The following is a 17,566-nucleotide window of genomic DNA, read 5'->3' as shown; positions in this document are numbered from 1 at the left end:
GAGGAATAGATTGTGAAGAAACTCTTAAATTTTCCATATAAAACTTTTTCAACATATCCATAGGAGAAACTAAATGAGATTTAGAAAAGTTAATAAAACCTAAGTTTATTTTCCTAGTATAACTTTCTATACGTTCAAGTTTCCAATGTAAATTAAGATTATTTTTAATCAGAAGCACTTCCTTATCTTTCCTCTATTGTGCCTCCTCGCCACTCTGCATCTGTCTGCAACTCACTCTGGGCCTCACACTCCTCGTCTGCCTACATCTCTGTCTGGTCCCTCGCTGCTAAGCATCCATCTGATTCTCTCTCAGATCCCTCGCTGTTCCTCTTCTGTCTGCATCTATATCTGGTCCCTCCCCGTCTTGTACCACCTCTTCTGATCTTTCTCTCCCTCCGGTTCCTCGCTGTCCTGCCCTTCTGTCTTTCATGTTTTTCTCCCATCACACCCCACTTCCCAGGGGCGGTTCTATAATGAGGCAGGGTGAGGCAGCCGCTTCAGGCGGCAGAAGTTTGAGGCGGCAAAAAAACCAATGCCCCTCTCAGAACGCCACTGCGGTGTCTGCCTCACCCTGCCTGTCCCTGCTGTGGCTACCGACCCAGGTGCGGTGTCAGAAAAGAGGAGGGTTGCTGCCACGGGCCGCCGGAGGCCAGGATGATGGCGGCTGAAGGGAGGAGGGTTGCCACTGCTGCCATAGGCCAGGTCGGCGGAGTAGAGGAGGGACGCTGAACCTGCTGGAGGCCAGGCTGGCGACGGCTGAAGGGAAGAGGGGAAGGGGGCGGGGCCAGGGGGTACCATCTCATCCCTTGCTTCAGGGAGAAGATTGCCTTCAGCCTCCCCTGCCACTACCAATGTACTGGAACTGTAATTTCAGGTGGCAACTGAAAAAGCACACTCTGCTTGGTCTACAGTCTAGTTGCATAAATTTGTATGCTACATCTAAAAATCACCTTTTTCCAGGTCCTGTCAGTGAGTTGTTGTGTTTTGTTTTGTTTTTTAATGAGACGGTTAACTTTATATGCCATCCCATGTATCTGATATCCAGCTGCTGTGCCTCTGCTGCACTGTGGACCAATCTCCTCTCCTATTTCCTCTGTTTTGGACCAGGTTGGCACACTGGCTTTCAGATCTCCTTGGTAGTATCAGACTGGGAGCCCCACACCCCTTGTTCCTTATAAGCAATGCATGGGAGGTTCCTATACTAAATGAAACAAACAGGATTCCCAGCTGGAATCAAAGTTTCCTGCTGGCTCCCTGCCTCTCTAATGGGCTTACTCCCTATCTGCCCCAGACTAAGCTCCCTCTCCCTTCCCTTTTGAATTACCCTAAGTATCCCTGCTGCTCTTTTTCTCTGACTGGATGCCCTGCTTTCCTTCCTCTCCCTCGAGCAAATTCTGAAATCTCTTAGCGGCCCCTGGCCCATACCACCTGCTCCCCATTCCCTTCCCCTGGCTGGCTCCAAGACACCTGCCCACTTCTGCAGCCCATGCCCTGATTGGCCAGACCGCCTTTGTTTTCAGGGGCACGGCGGTTCTGCCTACAACAAGGGGGGGGGGGGGCGGGCATGGGACGAAGCTAACTGGGCCTCCTCCACCATCCTTGGCTGGCACCACCGCAATCCTTGAAGCTGCTGCTGTACCAGCGATGCGCCAGCGGGTGGCGCCCCAGCTCCGCCTTACGGTGCCCGGCCCCGGGCTCGGAGGAGTTAAAGGTTGGCGGAGCTGCTGCGATCCCTCTAGGGAGCCAAAGGAAGGGGGGGGGGGGGGGAGGACTGGAAACGGCTATAGAGAGCAGAGCTGAGAGGGAAGCAGCAGCAGAGGAGGAGGAAGAGAAGGGAGGGAGCGGAGCTTGCAGCAGTGCACCAGGGAGCAGCATGGAGGCGGCTGCAGGAGCAGCGGCGGCGGCGCCCCCTGCTTCTTCCTCTTCCGATCGCTGCTGCTGCTGCTAGCGGTGCCGGGGCTGTCGCGGACATGAGAGGGGGCGCGGCGGCGGCGGCGCTCCTCCTCTGCTTGCTGGGCTGCAACGTGTGGAAAGCGGTCACCAAAACCCTGCGGGAACAGCTGAGCCCCGCGCCGGCGGCTGAAGGTCGGTGGCAGGCGGGAGGGAAGGGAGATGCTGCTGCTGCAGCGGTTCTGAGCGCCCTGGGATGAAAGAGGACCCCCGCAGAGGGGGATGCATGCAGAAAAGTTACAGGGAGGAGGGGGAGGCTGTATGGGGGGGGACTCAGGTCTGCGGTGTGGGGCGGAGGAGGGCCTGGGGGTGTCGCTGCGCTGAATGTGTTTCTGTTGCTGATTGCTTGCCCTCCCCTTCCCCCTTCAAAGATCATGCCCTATGCAGAGGGGGGAGGGGGGCGCCCACTTTCAAACCCGATCACATGAAGTGGGGGAATCCCAGGCCGGAGACGGCTCGAAATGGGAAAATGGTGTCTGGTGCAGGGGCGATGCTTGCCGCTCTCCGGCTGAAAGTTGCTGCCCCTCCGGTTTTGGGGGGATCGGTGATACGTTGCCCACCCCCGCCCCCGCCGGGAGTGCAGTGATCGCAGTTCAGGGCTCCCTGGCCGCAAAGTTTTCTTGGGCTGCGGTCGGACTCCGATCCAGGGCGAGAAGGGAGAGGAAGGACCCGCCGCCGCCGCAGCCCTGGCCTCTCCCGCTCCCTTTGTTTATTGCTCTGCGGCTTTGTGATCCCCTGCTTCTAATTGCAGGGGAGTGAAAGGAACGGGCTGGCTCGCTGGAGTCATCGCCCTGCCTCTTTGATGATTTTTTTTTTTTTCAGGATATTAAAATGACTTTATCTCTTCCTTTTCCCTCCGCCGGTTTCTGCACAAAAAATCACGGCGCCAATATAATGCAAAGCACCTCCTTGCTAAAAACTAATGGGTAGTAGGAGAGTGTTTTTTTCCCCCCCTCCATTTAATATAGGCAAAGCAAAGTTTTGGGTATTTATCACTTTTTAAATGTACCTGCATTAAGCTTACATTCATTTCAGTGATGTAGCGGTGTCGGCAGGTCCATGGCGGCGAAAGTGTGCTAGGATTAAAAGCAGGCAGAGTAAGAGGGCATTTGCGCTTCCTGTGACTTTGGGGCTTTTGCACGGACGGTTATTTGTAGGGGGCTGCTCCATTGTCCATGGCACGGAAAGGCTGCAGACCTGCGCGGCTCGCTTCGCGCTGTATTGCAGCTCCCGGTGCTGCTGCTGTTGTGCTTTAACTGTTGGCTGTGGGCGAGAGCCTGTGGAAAGAAGCAGATTTCGTGTTTGCTGTTTGGCAGCTGCAGGGTTTCCAGTTCTCGGCGATTAGTTACGCTTTGGACCTTTTTTTTTTAAAGCAGAGAGTTCATTATAATTAACTATAAGGCATCAAAACTTGGTTTGCTTGCTCCTTTTATTAACGGAGGCAGAGGGATGCTTGTGTTGGTCTTGAAAGACAACCAAGTATACCATGTTAAAGAACTTCTTGCAGAAAAATCCCCAATGCAATTAGAGAATATTGGGTATTAAAGGTCCTAGTCACGGATAATATATGGCATAATTAGTGGATAAGTAAATAGACTACAGCAATAGTCTGTAAACCAAGCTTGATTACACCATTTCTGGAGCAAGCCATATTCACAAGCCATGTACTTTAAAGATATAACCATTAAGCATGGCCTTTCTGCTGTATTAAAGACTGAGGCTGGGACCCAAAGAGACCCCTGATGTTTTGTGATGCTTCTGTAGGCTGAAGGGTCCAGGAAAGCCAGTTTGTAACTTTTTTCAGAGTGCAGGTATTGTACCCATTTCTCTGATGTGTGTGATATGAAATACTTATTGTTTTCACTTCACTGCATTTTCTGTACCTACTGCAACATTGCAAACTCTGTTTGACCTCTGGCATAGCCTTCATTCCCCTCCACTGAGGAGCTGTTCTGTTTATATTATTTTCCCTGGAGAGACTGCGTCCATTGTGAGGCTGCCTGTATATACTGACCACCATGCCTATGAAGAGGTGCTTCCTGATACTATCCCAGTTTCTACCCCTTTCCAGCCTCCTAGTGTGACCTCTTGGTCTAGAACAGGGATGGCCAACTCTGGTCCTTGAGAGCCACAAATGAGTCAGGTTTTTAGAATATCCACAATGACTATGCATGAGATAAGATTTGCAGTCAATGGAGGCAGCGCTTGCAAATCTATCTCGTGCATATTCATTGTGGATATCCTGAAAACCTGGCATGTCTGTGGCTCTTGAGGACTGGAGTTGGCCATCTCTGGTCTAGAACTTTCATTCAGGAGCAAATCAGGAAGCATTTCTTCGCGGTGGATGCCTAGAATGCCTTCCCAGAAAAGGTGATGAGGTCAAGAAAGGTATGGGACTTCAAAAGGGTGTGAGACAAACATAAGAGGATCCCTAGTGGAAAGAGGATGGACGTGAAGAAATGGGGTAATTGTATTAACCGTAGGTGTAATATTTCTGCATGGAGCACAGTTACTATCCTAAGCAACTTGCTGGGCAGATTGCATGGAACATTTGGCACTTTATCTGCCGTCATTTATTTTATAACTATGTTACTAGATTTTTGCCAATTATGCACTGTGATATTGGACTGACTGGCAGCATTCCTGTGCTCTAAGGTGTGCACCAGGGGTTGGCAAACTCTATTGGCTTCTGCCACAAATATGGCAATAACGCTATACGTGTGGTTACCTTGCTACTGCAGAAAGATTTCCTTCCGTTCTTACTCTCAGGCTAACTTTGCCTGTCTTGTGAGATCAGTGGAGCCGGCCCTTGAATTTTCAAGATGGTTGTGGCACCGGCATTTTGCAGTGGCAGGCAGTCTGGAAGGGTGTCATGTGCCACTATGTGGCACGTGTACCACAGTTTGCTGACACCTGGTATACGTATTTAGGACCATGGTGCCTCTTAGGGCTTATGATAGACTTTGCACCATTATAGTAGCCCTTCTCTGAATTGTCTTTACTCCATCTATAATCTTCCAGAGATCTAAGCATTACATCTCCATTGTTCTGCTTGTTGTACTTCTCCCTGTATATGCTGGCATCCCACTACCTCTACCCACTTCCTTGTCACACTACTTGACTGCCTTGCTGTCATAAGACAGGATCACCTCTAGATCTTTCTCCTGGTTAGTTAGTGATGGGAGCGAGCAGGAGCCAGGGAAGCTGGGTTAATGGGGACAGAGTTCATTTATGTAATGTATTGTACCTAAGACTGGAAGTCTGTGGCTAGGACTTTATATTATAATTGTTTATCTTAAGTATTTTGTATTTTATATTTGTTATGAAATGATGTGAAGACTTTTTTTGTGATGGAGAATTATCTTTTAGCTATTCATAGGGACCTTCATTTTTGTTGTTTATTTTTTTAATTTTTCCCAGGAATTTATCAGGGTTTATTTTGGCAAGAACAGAAACAGGAGAAATTCCAATGAGAAAAATGTGTCTCATTATTTTTCCGGGTAAATACCGGTGGACAGAAGCCAGTAGAATAAAGCAATATTTTTTTCCCCCCACAATTTCTATTCCGCTGATCCACCAATCTCAGTGGATTACAGTCGACATAGACAAAGCTGATTTTCCCACTCGGTAGCATCCCTATCTCTGCTATTATCCTCTTGCATGTCCCTTTCTCTCCCCACACTCCCATTGCAGCAGCAGCATTCATCCTTGCTAATGGTGACTCCAAGCTTCTCCTCTCTCCTTCGGCAGCGTGCTTACTGAGGCGCCCATGTTCTGCAACACTACACGTCTGCTTTTGTGCGGGGGCCAGGGAACCTGCCGGGAAGTGCTTCTGGGGTACATGGCTATATTTTTTTGATGGATAACTTTAGACCTGTTTCAAGGTAGCCAACTAAATTATTTGGCTTACTCCTAATATCGGGATTAGCCGGACAAGTTTCTCGGATAACTTGCCCTCACCTCGGAACACCCCCCCCTCCCCCCGGAACACTCATAGCTTATTTGACTCATTTCTAGTCTAATATGGACTTATCTGGTTAAAAAGTTAGCCGGATAAGTACCAGCGAGATGGAAAAGTTGGCATATAGTGTGTATGCCCTGTGTGCGCATAGGCGTGCCCGGTGGAAGGGTTTGGACTCAGGCGCATACTTTTCAAATTTTGGAGCATTATTACGTGAAAATGTTCATGAGAGGATTCTGCGCGCGTTGGTTGGGTAGATTCGGTGGGATCGTTTTCAGTGCCGGCGTATGCATGCAAGCCAGCTGGGAAAGCCATGTGACTTGTGTGCGTGTTTGCTGGCCCAGCTTCTGCGAGTTGTTATAAAAACGACTACTTTAAGGTACAGCCTGGCGAGAAGGGAAGTTTGAAATGGTTCCTTTTAACGCGGCGTGTGCCCAGGCCCTATTCGGTGAGGATCCAGGACCGGAGCGGGACGACGGATGGATTGTGTTGCTGGAGCAGTGTGAAGTGGTACCTGGCACGGGCGGAGGGATTTTCCTCGGTCCCATGCCAGTTGTTTATGCGCCGCACAGGCACCGCTGTCAGGGGTTTACCAGTGAGAAAGCTGGAAATGTGCTTGCCGTAAATTGTCTTTTTTTTCTTGCAGGCACTAATTCTCCCCTGGGCTGGATTCCAAGTTAACTGAAAAACACAACAATAATGGGAGAAAGCTTAATTGGAATCACTTGCAGGCCTTTATGAACTTTTACAGAATCAGATAAAATCCCAGTGAGAGATGGTGGAAGGGGAAGGGAAGTTCTTAAAGGTGTTTACAGAGTGGCATGCAGAGCCCTGGTCTGTCTGTGTGTGTGTGTGTGTTTGGTATTATTTTTTAGGTTTTCGCTTTTCAATTTAATTACCTGAAAAAGTTCTGCTTAGATGTTACTGGTTGATTGATTTAGAAGTATTGTGTTTTTCAAGGAATTGAATGGCATAAAGGTTGACTTTTCCGGGAGTGGTTGTGTCCTGGTGCTGTGCACTTTGATTTTTCTGTGATGGCTTATGGCTCTGGTTGAGGAGAGGAGGGGGTGCCCTAATTTTGTTGACCACAAGAGGCAACCGGGCTGTACCATGTGTACGAAGACCTCCACCTGAGTTAATACACATCAGCTTGACTTCAGATTTATTTTTCCCTGGGGGTAACTATGTACTTCGGTTATCTTTAGGTGATAGCTTGAGAACTCTTGTCTTTTTACATAGAAACATAGAAATGATGGTCCATCCAGTCTGCCCAGTAAGCTTTCACACTTATTTTTTCATACTTATCTGTTACTCTTGTCCCTTTTAAGTAACTTTTTGATTCTATTTCCCTTCCACCCCCGCCATCGATGTAGAGAGCAGTGCTGGAGCTACATCTAAGTGAAGTATCTAGCTAATTGGTTAGGGTTAGTAACCGCTGTAATAAGCAAGCTACTCCCACACTTGTTTACCCAGCCTGTGCAATTCAGTCCTTTTTGGTAGTTATTTGAATATAAATAATCTTTTCTTCATTCCCCCTGCCATTGAAGCAGAGAGCTATGCTGGATATGTATTCCAAGTGAAGTATCAGGCTTGATTCGGGGTAGTAACTGCCGTAACAAGCAAGCTACACCCATGCTTATTTGTTTACCCAGACTATGTAATTTAGTCCTTGTTGGTAGTTGTCTGAATATAAGTCATCTTTTCTTCATTCCCCCTGCCGTTGAAGCAGAGAGCTATGCTGGATATGCATTGAAAGTGGAGTATCAGGCTTATTTGGTTTGGGGTAGTAACTGCCGTAACAAGCAAGCTACTCCCCTGCTTTTTTGTGGACGCAAATCCTTTTTTCCACATTTCCTCTTGCCATTGAAGCATAGAGCAATGTTGGAGTTGCATTAACCGTGTGTATGTTTATTCAATAAGGATATTAATCTCCAGGTAGTAGCCGTCATTCCCGCAAGTCACCCCCATGCCTCTACTCTTCATTCACATCCTCTAGATTTTATGGATCCACAGTGTTTATCCCACGCCCCTTTGAAATCCTTCACAGTTTTGGTCTTCACCACTTCCTCCAGAAGGGCTTTCCAGGCATCCACCACCCCTCTCTGTGAAGAAATATTTCCTGACATTGGTTCTGAGTCTTCCTTCCTGGAGTTTTAAATCGTGACCCCTGGTTCTACTGATTTTTTTGCAACGGAAAAGGTTTGTCGTTGTCTTTGGATCATTAAAACCTTTCAAGTATCTGAAAGTCTGTATCATATCACCCCTGAACCTCCTTTCCTCCAGGGTGTACATATTTAGATTCTTCAATCTTTCCTCATAAGTCATTCGATGAAGACCATCCACTTTTTTGGTCGCCCTTCTCTGGACCGCCTCCATCCTGTCTCTGTCGCTTCGGAGATACGGTCTCCAGAACTGAACACAGTACTCCAGGTGAGGCCTCACCAAGGACTTGTACAAGGGGATAATCACTTCCCTTTTCTTACTCGATATTCCTCTCTCTATGCAGCCCAGCATTCTTCTGGCTTTAGCTATCGCCTTGTCACATTGTTTCGCCGACTTCAGATCGTTAGACACTATCACCCCAAGGTCTCTCTCCTGCTCCGTGCATATCAGTCCTTCTCCCCCCATCGAATACAGTTCTTCTGGATTTCCACATCCCATATGCAAGACTCTGCACTTCTTGGCATTGAATCTCAGCTGCCATATCTTCGACCACTCTTCCAGTGTCCTTAAATCCTGTCTCATTCTGTTCACTCCTTCCGGCATGTCCACTCTGTTGCAGATCTTAGTGTCATCTGCAAAAAGACAAACCTTACCTTCTATCCCGTCCGCAATGTCGCTCACAAAGATATTGAACAGGACCAGTCCCAACACCGATCCTTGTGGCACTCCACTCAACACCACTCTCTCTTCAGAGTAAGTTCCATTTACCATCACACATTGTCTTCTATCCATCAACCAGTTCGCAATCCAGGCCACCACCTCGGCACTCACTCCTAAGCTTCTCATTTTATTCACCAGTCTCCTGTGCGGGACTGTATCAAAAGCTTTGCTGAAGTCCAAGTAGATGATATCGAGCACTCTTCCTCAATCCAATTCCTTGGTTACCCAGTCAAAAAGTCAATCAGATTTGTCTTACAGGATCTTCCCCTAGTGAAACTATGCTGCCTCTGGTCCAACAATTCTCCCGACTGTAGATAGTTCACTATTCTTTCTTTCAACAGCGACTCCATTACTTTTCCCATCGCCTTTGTCGGTGACTGGGTCATACAGTGTATAGTATGCGGCTGTTGTATACAATAGTAACAAAACCTGTATTGAAGCAATTAATGCCTGCATAGCATGACTGAACTAATACTTCCTGGCCCCCAGAGTCCTAGAGCCCCCAGAGTCCTAGAGTCCCCAGAGTCCTAGAGTCCCGGCCCCCAGAGTCCTAGAGTTTTGACATGGGCACGAAAAAAGGACAAATGCGAAACCTCACAGGAAGAGCATTATTAGCTTGAGTCTTCTTGGCCCTAATATTTCCTCTTTTGGTCTTATTCCTATCCCATGTTTTCTTCCTTTTCTTTTTAGTTCCAATAGATTTGATTCTTGTGTTCTTGACACTTTTCAGCCTAGTTATTCGGACTGCACCCCCTATCTTTGAAAATCTCTTTCCGCCCTTCCTGTTGAGGCGGATTTGAGTGATGTTCAGAAGAGTGGGAGTGATGGAGGTTGGGGAGAGCTCTTGAATATTTTTTATGTCTAAACTAGAGCTTTATTGGATTTAAATTCAATGTGTTCAGCATAAAACTCGGTATATTAACAGATTATACTAACATAAGTTGGAGTGCATAGGAATCTGCTATTTATTAGTGAGCTGGCGGTACTCTCGTACAGGAACAAGATACTTAAAGAGGCAGCAGAATCTCCATAATTGGAGGATTTTTAGGAGCTGAGTAGACAGTCATCTGTCCGATATGATCTAAGTACGTGGGATATTGCCTGGTGGCAGGGATGAACTAGGTGACTACTTGGTCTCTTCCAGCCCTGTTATTCTGTAATTCTTATGTGGTTTCGGAGTCTGGACACCAAAGTTACATTTTGTGCTGCTTGGTTTGCTCGGCAGTCTTGGCTGTGCCCACCCCTCTTCAGGTGGCCATGCTCAGGTTTCCAGGAGCTCCTCGCCGGCCTCCTGGCTGGAGAGGCGTTCCCTCCGCTGAAGCCTCATCTGCATTCCCTTTCTGCCAGTGCCACCTCTGCAGCCCTGCCAGCTCTACTGGATAGAGGATCCCAAACCGGATCCCCTCGCCTGAACCACAAGACCAGTATCTAGGGTGTTTCAGGTCTTTTATGCTGCGTATTGAAAACTTTGTAAAGCAGGATCTGTTTCAGTAGCTAAAAGGTTCACCGATGATCAATATATGATTATGAAGGGAATACCATACCTTGTCAGACTTCGGCTGATCTCCTACACTGTGTGGTGTCGCGTTTCTTTCTAGGTGTGCACTGTTTCTTGTCCTCTGAAAATGTATGTTTTCATTTTTAATATAAATATGCCTGTGGCCTGGGGTTGCCATACTTCTTTCTGTCTTTGTGCCTGGTCCTGGGTAGTAGTATCCCTTCACCTCTCTCACCCTCTCTGCTCTTTAGTCGTTAGGAGCTGATGTGCTGTTGTAGTGAGGGAAGGGGTATGTTTGGGTAACATAGTAAATGACGGTAGAAAAAAACCCAAGCGGTCCATCCAAAAACTGAAAACTTGAGAAGCGCCGAGGCTGCCATGGCTGTGCTTGATCTTGAAATACTGTTCTGGAAAGTGTTTCTTCTCCTAGCTCTGAGACACGTGGAAGTGAAAGAATTGCATGGATCATCTTACCCCAGCGGTTGAAAATGGCTGTATTTCTCGCAAAGTATGACCAGCAGCTACTGCTGCTTTCCAATGTATAGACATCGTAAACGTTTGTGATGAGAAGCCAGCGTGTAGGTGCTCATGCAGGTTTCTGGAAGCGCAGAGAAGTTTGGGACCTCGTGATCTTGGGGTGCGGGCCGCTCATACGTGCACTTCCTGGGATCTGAGATTGGGTAACGTCCGAGCCCATGAGGAAGTGATTCTGAAGAATCAGAGATGCCTCTGCCTGAGAATGGTGGCAGAGGAGCCTGTTCCCCTATGGCAGCCTTGCACGGGGTTAGACCGAACCTTTGTGCTGGTGCGCGGCACCGATACTGCACTTCTGTTTGGTTCTTTCGATCTCTTGTCTTAGAGATTTTGGATGGTAGGCCAGCGGTCAATTTTAGGTGCCTAACTTTGGGACTTGGGTACCTAAATTGTCCCCTTTGAAAACTGACTAGAGCCTACATTTAGGGGCAGAGTTAGGTGCTTGGGGGTGTTTATCAAACCGCATGGCACATTATTAGTAAATGAGCTATGTTGCAAGCAGTGGTCGCCACAGTTACTTCACAGCACAATTTGAGACGTATACCCCATGAGCACATAAATCCAGGCAAATGAATTGCAGGTCTAAATTTAAGCTCCTACATTTTAGGCATCTAAGTTTAGGTGGATTTTAAACCAAAAATGAAGGGCTCTAAGTTAAATCTGCCTACATTTAGACACAGCATTTTTTGGAAATTCACCCCTCGTGTTTAATTATTACTTTTATTTTTCAATTTTATGAATTTCTCTCTTTTTCTATCTAGTGAAGGACATTTTTAGATTGACTCAAAGGAACATTCTCCCTTCGTTTAGAAGACTATATGTATGTGAAAGGAGTTTTGATTTTCAAATGTACAAAATACTGCTGAGTGGTGTAACTAGGACAGGGGTGTCCAGATTCAACTGTCAAGAGCTGCAGACCAGCTTGCTTTTCAGAATAACCAAAATACACAAACTAACCTGATTCTCGGACCAAATCTAAATATGTATGTGCCAGACCTGTTTGTGGCTTTGTGGACCAGATTTTCACACCCCTAGACTAGGCTTCCAACTGTGCAGAAGTCATGAAAATACACTCATTTCGTAAGTAAATCTTTTATGTTCTGGAATACAGCCTGAGCTGAAATGGGACCCTGGGATGTTTTTAATTTAAAAAAACTAAATTTAAACCAGATGTGTAACTCCACTCAAAAAAATTACAGCATGTTGGCAGATACATTTGTGAATTATTACCCGATTATAGTTTATTTCGATGGAGACCAGATTCGAGGTCTGCTTATGACTGCATAACTCTTAGATATGTCTTGGTGACTCCGCGTTTTTGTGTGTCGTGTTGGCTTTTGGGGCTTTCTTACTAGTAATGTGGTGTTTCTCTCTTCCTGGAGGTCGCTCAGGTCAGAAGAACAGAAGTTGAACTTGCCTTGAGTCATACTGATTTCCTCTTTAGCCAGTTCTGGGATGCCTGAGCGCCAGCCACCGCTCTTCTTGCTCTTCCTTTTTGTAATTGGAGCACGAACGACCGCAGATGGCGTGGCACTAGGAGAGAATATGTGCACCGACCAAAGCCACAGCAAGATGCTCTCTTCTCTTTCTGTCCCTAGCGTCTCTGGGCAGAGCTGTGTGTCCTGTAAGCAAATGACGGTAGCTGCATTTGAAATGTTCTGAAGAGAGGGACCAGCCTCATGATTAAAAGCTGTTCTGGGGAGGCCTCATCCTCTTTCATGTAGAATTTGCATGCTGTGGATATGGGATGAGTCTATATAATGACAGACCTATTATCACAACTACTGCACCTTCCAAAGCTGATGAGGTTCCTTCCCAGCATGGCTGAGTTGGTATGAGTAGGCTTGTGCAATGCAAAATTCAGATATCAGAGTGCTTGACCATGCCACTAAGTCCTGGCCTTTGACATCCAACCAGTGTCTTGACTCTGCATTCAGTCCCATGTGTTGTTATCTTCACTCTGCTCCCTGGGTGCCCCTTCCCACATCTGCTCTGGAACCAACTGCCCCTCCACCTGACGCTTCCTTTTCGTGAAAGCTTGAATGCAGACCGATTTCTTTCCCCTGGCCTTCTCCGACTCTTCTTTCCATTAGCGAGCTTGTTCTCGTTGCTTGCGCCTGATGCTGGTCTCGCTCACTAAGGCAATCATACAAATTAAGGATGTGCCTTTGTTTTGTTTCCTTACTTTATGTCCAATTGTTTTGCATGAACATAAAATTGGATGTATGAGCATAAACCCACATTTTATAGAGGGAATTTTCAAAGGGGATTTTCCTGTAGAAATAGCACACATGCGTGCAAGAAGCATGCACATGTGTGAATGCCAATTTTATAAACGTCAAGGGTGTGCGTGTATTTTTGGTTTCACGCTTACATTTTACCAGGATGGAGGGAAGGGGGCAGTTTAGGGGTGATCTGGGGTGTGGTTCTGAAGTACGCATGGGAGCTACTGTTTTGTAAGAGAAATATGCGGATACATTACCAAACTTATTCGTACACTTTTACAGCTCTTAATTGACTTGCGCAAGTGAAATCCGACTTGTCTGTTGTCTGCAGTTTTTAGGTGGGAGGTCTGGGTGAACTGGTGGGGGTTCAGGGTGAAGTGCTACCTAGAGGGTCTCGGTGAACTGGAGATGGATTGGGTGAACTGGTAGAGGTATCTGTGAACTGGTGATTCTAAGTCCGCGCGGATTTTCAAAGCGCTACGTGCATATACTTCATAAAATATATGCCTCCGCTTATAAATCAAGGTTATTATGCATACATGTTGTGTTTTTTCCATGCCTAAATTATACGCACATATGTTTAGAAAATGGGTAGAGAAAGTAAGTGATTTCTTGTATTGGAAATATTTGCCTGTACTGAAATTTACATGCAAACCTTTGGAGCAGTGCTTTGTGCTATTTTATAAACTGCAGCTCTTACTGTAAAATCTATAAAATGCCAGCATTAATCTCTGCGCGTCCATTCTGTACCGAGGATCGGTTTGAAACTCAAGCTTCCTGCGTTTAAGTAATGAAACAAAATGAAATTTAAAAAAATGCAATAAAAAAAGACAAAAATACAATTTTTCCTGTGCCCACTCCTAATATAAACGCCCAGCTGTCACTTTTGCAGTTCAAATCATTCCTTAATAGTTCTGAACATAATTTCCTTTTTTGGGGCGGCAGGAGGAGGGCAGGTTTCTCCTGTTTTGGGCTCTTACTGGAGCTATAGGGTCATGAGATTTTATTCACAATTATGCTGCCCCCCCCCCCCCCCCCCCATTCATCTCACTCGGCCATCGCCATCACTTTGTTCTTAAACAGTCACTCGGCATTGTCAGTGGCTGAGACTTCCCCACTGTGGTTGTGAATGCCATGTCCATAGCACCCCGAGGCCATTGAACAGGCAGCTCCAGTCCTGGTTTTGCCCCATCGCTTGCATGGTTTTGTTCTTCTGATTTTCACCGTTTATTTCTCTTAAGAAAATCAGAACTACAGATCCATACATGCCGTCGGAGAATACCAGGACTCGATCAGCCTGTTTGGTTGACCTGGGGGGAGGTGGCAACCCTACCCGAGCCCTGGCCAGCCTGAGGAGCAGAAGCCGAGCTAAATGTTACAAAATCGGGTCGGTTCCCGGTTCCCCCGCTTACCCCGAGGCAGCTCCGGGCGAGTGGTAGAGCCCCACACACTGCGATTCCAAAATCGCTGCCTGCCGCGGTTCCTGCACGGTGTCCGAGACGCTGCCGACTTCCGTCGCTGGCCCCGCCCGCGAAGAGGGCTAAATCTTAAAGGGGCCAGCGCGGGAAAAAGCCTGTGATGACATCAGACGCTCAGGGTATTTCTACCCTGCTCCTACGGCTCTCCAGTGCCTTGCAACAAGGTTCCCGAGGTTGGTTTGTGCTTCTGTGGTCCTGCTTCTCTTCGTCCTGCTTCTGCCTTCCCTCCGTTGTTGATTCTTCCGGCTCCGACCCCCTGGACTGGCTTCGGATCGCTCTCAGGCTCCGACCTTGGACTGGCTGCGGACCGCTCTCTGGATACTGACCCCTGGACTGGCTACGGACCACCCTTGGACTCCGACTCCTGGACTGACTTCTGGATTTCCTACGACCTGCTGGAGGCGCCAGCCGTCCGGACCTACGACCTGCAGGAGGCGCCTGCATCCGGATCATCCACAGCCTCTGGAAATCGCCTAAGTCCCAGCGGCCGTGTCCCTACGGGCTCCTCCTGGGGGGACTTCGGCTTCCAGGGTGAATCTCCTAAGTCCCAGCGGCTGGGCTCCTAAGGGCTCCTCCCGGAGGAGTACCGGTCTCCAGGGCGAAGAGCCTTCTTCTTCTTCGGTCCAACAGCGTCCATCCGTCCAGTGGGGTTTTGTCCTTGGTCGCAAAGGACTTCATCTTTGACCAGAGCATCAGCCAGCTTCGAGCTTCAGAACCGCCTCCTGGTTGGGACTTTGCTGTGAAAAGCCACAGCACTTCATCTTCTGTTCCAACCAGCTCAAGGGTCCACGAACGTAACACTAAAAATTAAAATGTTTTGTGGTTGGTGCACATATGACTGCTGACCCATTGGTTCAACTCACTAGTTCTGCATTTCAACACACCTCCACCCCCCTCCAAAAACCCCCCCCAATAACTTGGTTGTGGACTTGAACTCATGACCTACTAGGCACATTCAGTAAAACAGTTGTGCATTTTAACTTGGACACATTTTCACAAATGGCGCATAATGTGTGGGAATACTTGTGGTCTCCTCCATTATAATTATTCCCATAGCATGCAGTGCCTATGCCTAAGCTATAATTTTGCACTTCTCTGTTGTACTTTTAAATAGAAAGTGTACTGCTAAGCAATCTTGTAGTTTGTGCAGCTGACTGTATGTTCTGAGAAGGCATGTAACTAGATTATGGGAAAGTAAATTAAAAAGGTTTGTATAATCTGGCCGGAGGATTAGGTTTGGCAGGCTGCAGGCTTGATACCTCAGTGGAATGCCTCAGCTAGGTACTCTCCTGTTCTCAGCTGTAATAGAATAGCTAAAGTGTGCAAGCAGTATCAAATGCTGAGCTTAATATTGAAGTGTTTGAAATTTCTTAAGGAATCTGAGATTGTTTTTGACCTAAGGGGTTCTCAATTAACATTTTCTTTACTTCCCTTTTGCTTTACATTGAGCGTGCTTTGGTGGAAAGGGATTCCTTTATATCTTCTTGCAGGAGCAGAGGTATTCAAAGTGGGAGGGACTGGGGTGGGGATAGGGTTGCATTTCGTGCGGTTTTAATGCAGGAGGAAATTTCTACAAATGCAGGCACACAATTCTATAGGTCGGGTGCTGGGCTGTTTGGTCCTTTTCCTTTTGAGTTTGCTGCTGAATTGCAAATGACTCCTATAGGGGCTTTGGCATCACAGGCCTTCCTTACTACTACCTGGGATTTTCCCCTTTTGTAAGTCCTCTCCTCTTCCTTGATCTGGCCCTATCATCAGATCTGCTGTCCTCAGCCAGGTGCCACGGACTGTGGCTCCCTCTGGCACCCAGCCGTAGGTGCTAGCTCTGTGGGTGCTCGAGCATCCCCAATATTGAGCAAATTCCCTCACCCCCAATCATTACGGTAAGTTGGCTCCTGTGCACCCAGCTGCTGGCCAGGAGGTTGCACTATTGCATGATGGCCGAGGACTCCTCTCTCCTGGGTTGGGGACTGATGTCTTCACAGCACTGCAGGGAATTCATTTCTCCAGTCAAAGGAAGGACTGAGCAGGACAATTAAAAAAAAAAAAAAAACCCTCTTGGCTGATGCACATGTTAGGCGCTGGTAGTTATTACTGATGGCATTTCTCTGCAGTTTTCTCTTACTGTGCTATGTTTATGCTTTATTTATTTATTTATTTATTTATTTGCATCAGGCTCACTTTCCTCCACAACTGAGCTTCCGGTCCCAGTGGGAACCTGCTCCAGTCTTGTCTGCTGCCAGTTACAGCAAGGGGAGGAGTGGGGTACGAAGCTGGGATTGTTTCCCTCCTCCCTCTCTTGATTACGCCCTATGTGCCTCCTTGTATAGCCCAGCCATTGCTGCTGCTGCAGGCCTCGGTAGGGGGTTCGGGCCGCAGCTGTTATAGAGCTTTTGCCAATGCAAAATTTATAGTGGCTGTCTAATACAGTTGTAAGTGCTGTGCGTGGCAGAAGGGTGCTGTAGTGCAGGTGGGGCAGTTTGCTACAACCCTTGCAGCTTTGCCAGAAGAGAGGGCACATGCATCACCACTAAACCTTGGCTTAATAGACTTCATATTGAAAACTCAGGGCTTTAACTTGCAAGTTTGATTTTTTCTTAAACTTTTTTTTTAACACGGTGGGTACACATTTGAAGAAACAGCTAAGGAAATCTATGGTTTACAAGGTTTGTCTTCAGTTTATGTGTATCCTGTCTCCAAATATGCATGTAAAGACTGAATCCTAACGCATAGTGCTATAGCGCAGGACCAACATGGGCCGCTCCATGCACCCAGGAGCAAGGGATACGGCATCCACCCCCCTTCCCCTGCCCCTCCCCCAGCCTTTCAGAGTACTACCGCTGCCTCCGAGGATTGCAGCTGCCACTCTCTGCGGGTCACCTGAATACTTTTATTTCTCGTTTTGAATTTTGGGAGGAGGCTTCCGTTTTTGCACCATTTGGACTTTGAGGGCTCCTTCGGGGTGGCCTGGGGGGATGGGGATTGTTGCTTGAGATGTGGTTGGGTGTGTATCCTCTGTTTGTTTTTTTGATGTGAG

At 47.4% G+C, this 17,566-nt stretch overlaps 1 protein-coding gene across 1 annotated transcript in view; it reads left to right on the top strand.

Annotated features, from left to right (window-relative positions):
• The first annotated feature begins 1,817 nt into the window (after window positions 1–1,817).
• FAM171A1 (family with sequence similarity 171 member A1) overlaps window positions 1,818–17,566 on the top strand; it is a 285,910-nt gene continuing 270,161 nt past the window's right edge. Inside the window, exon 1 of the mRNA XM_029588819.1 lies at window positions 1,818–2,085. Coding sequence (XP_029444679.1) covers window positions 1,971–2,085 — 115 coding nt within the window. The 5' untranslated portion in view covers window positions 1,818–1,970. The remainder of the gene's footprint in view (window positions 2,086–17,566) is intronic.

The sequence above is a fragment of the Rhinatrema bivittatum genome, chromosome 2, assembly GCF_901001135.1.
Source record: "Rhinatrema bivittatum chromosome 2, aRhiBiv1.1, whole genome shotgun sequence".
NCBI lineage: Eukaryota > Metazoa > Chordata > Amphibia > Gymnophiona > Rhinatrematidae > Rhinatrema > Rhinatrema bivittatum.
The sequence above is the reverse complement of the archived record's forward strand: the minus strand, read 5'-3'. Positions and strand labels throughout refer to the sequence as shown.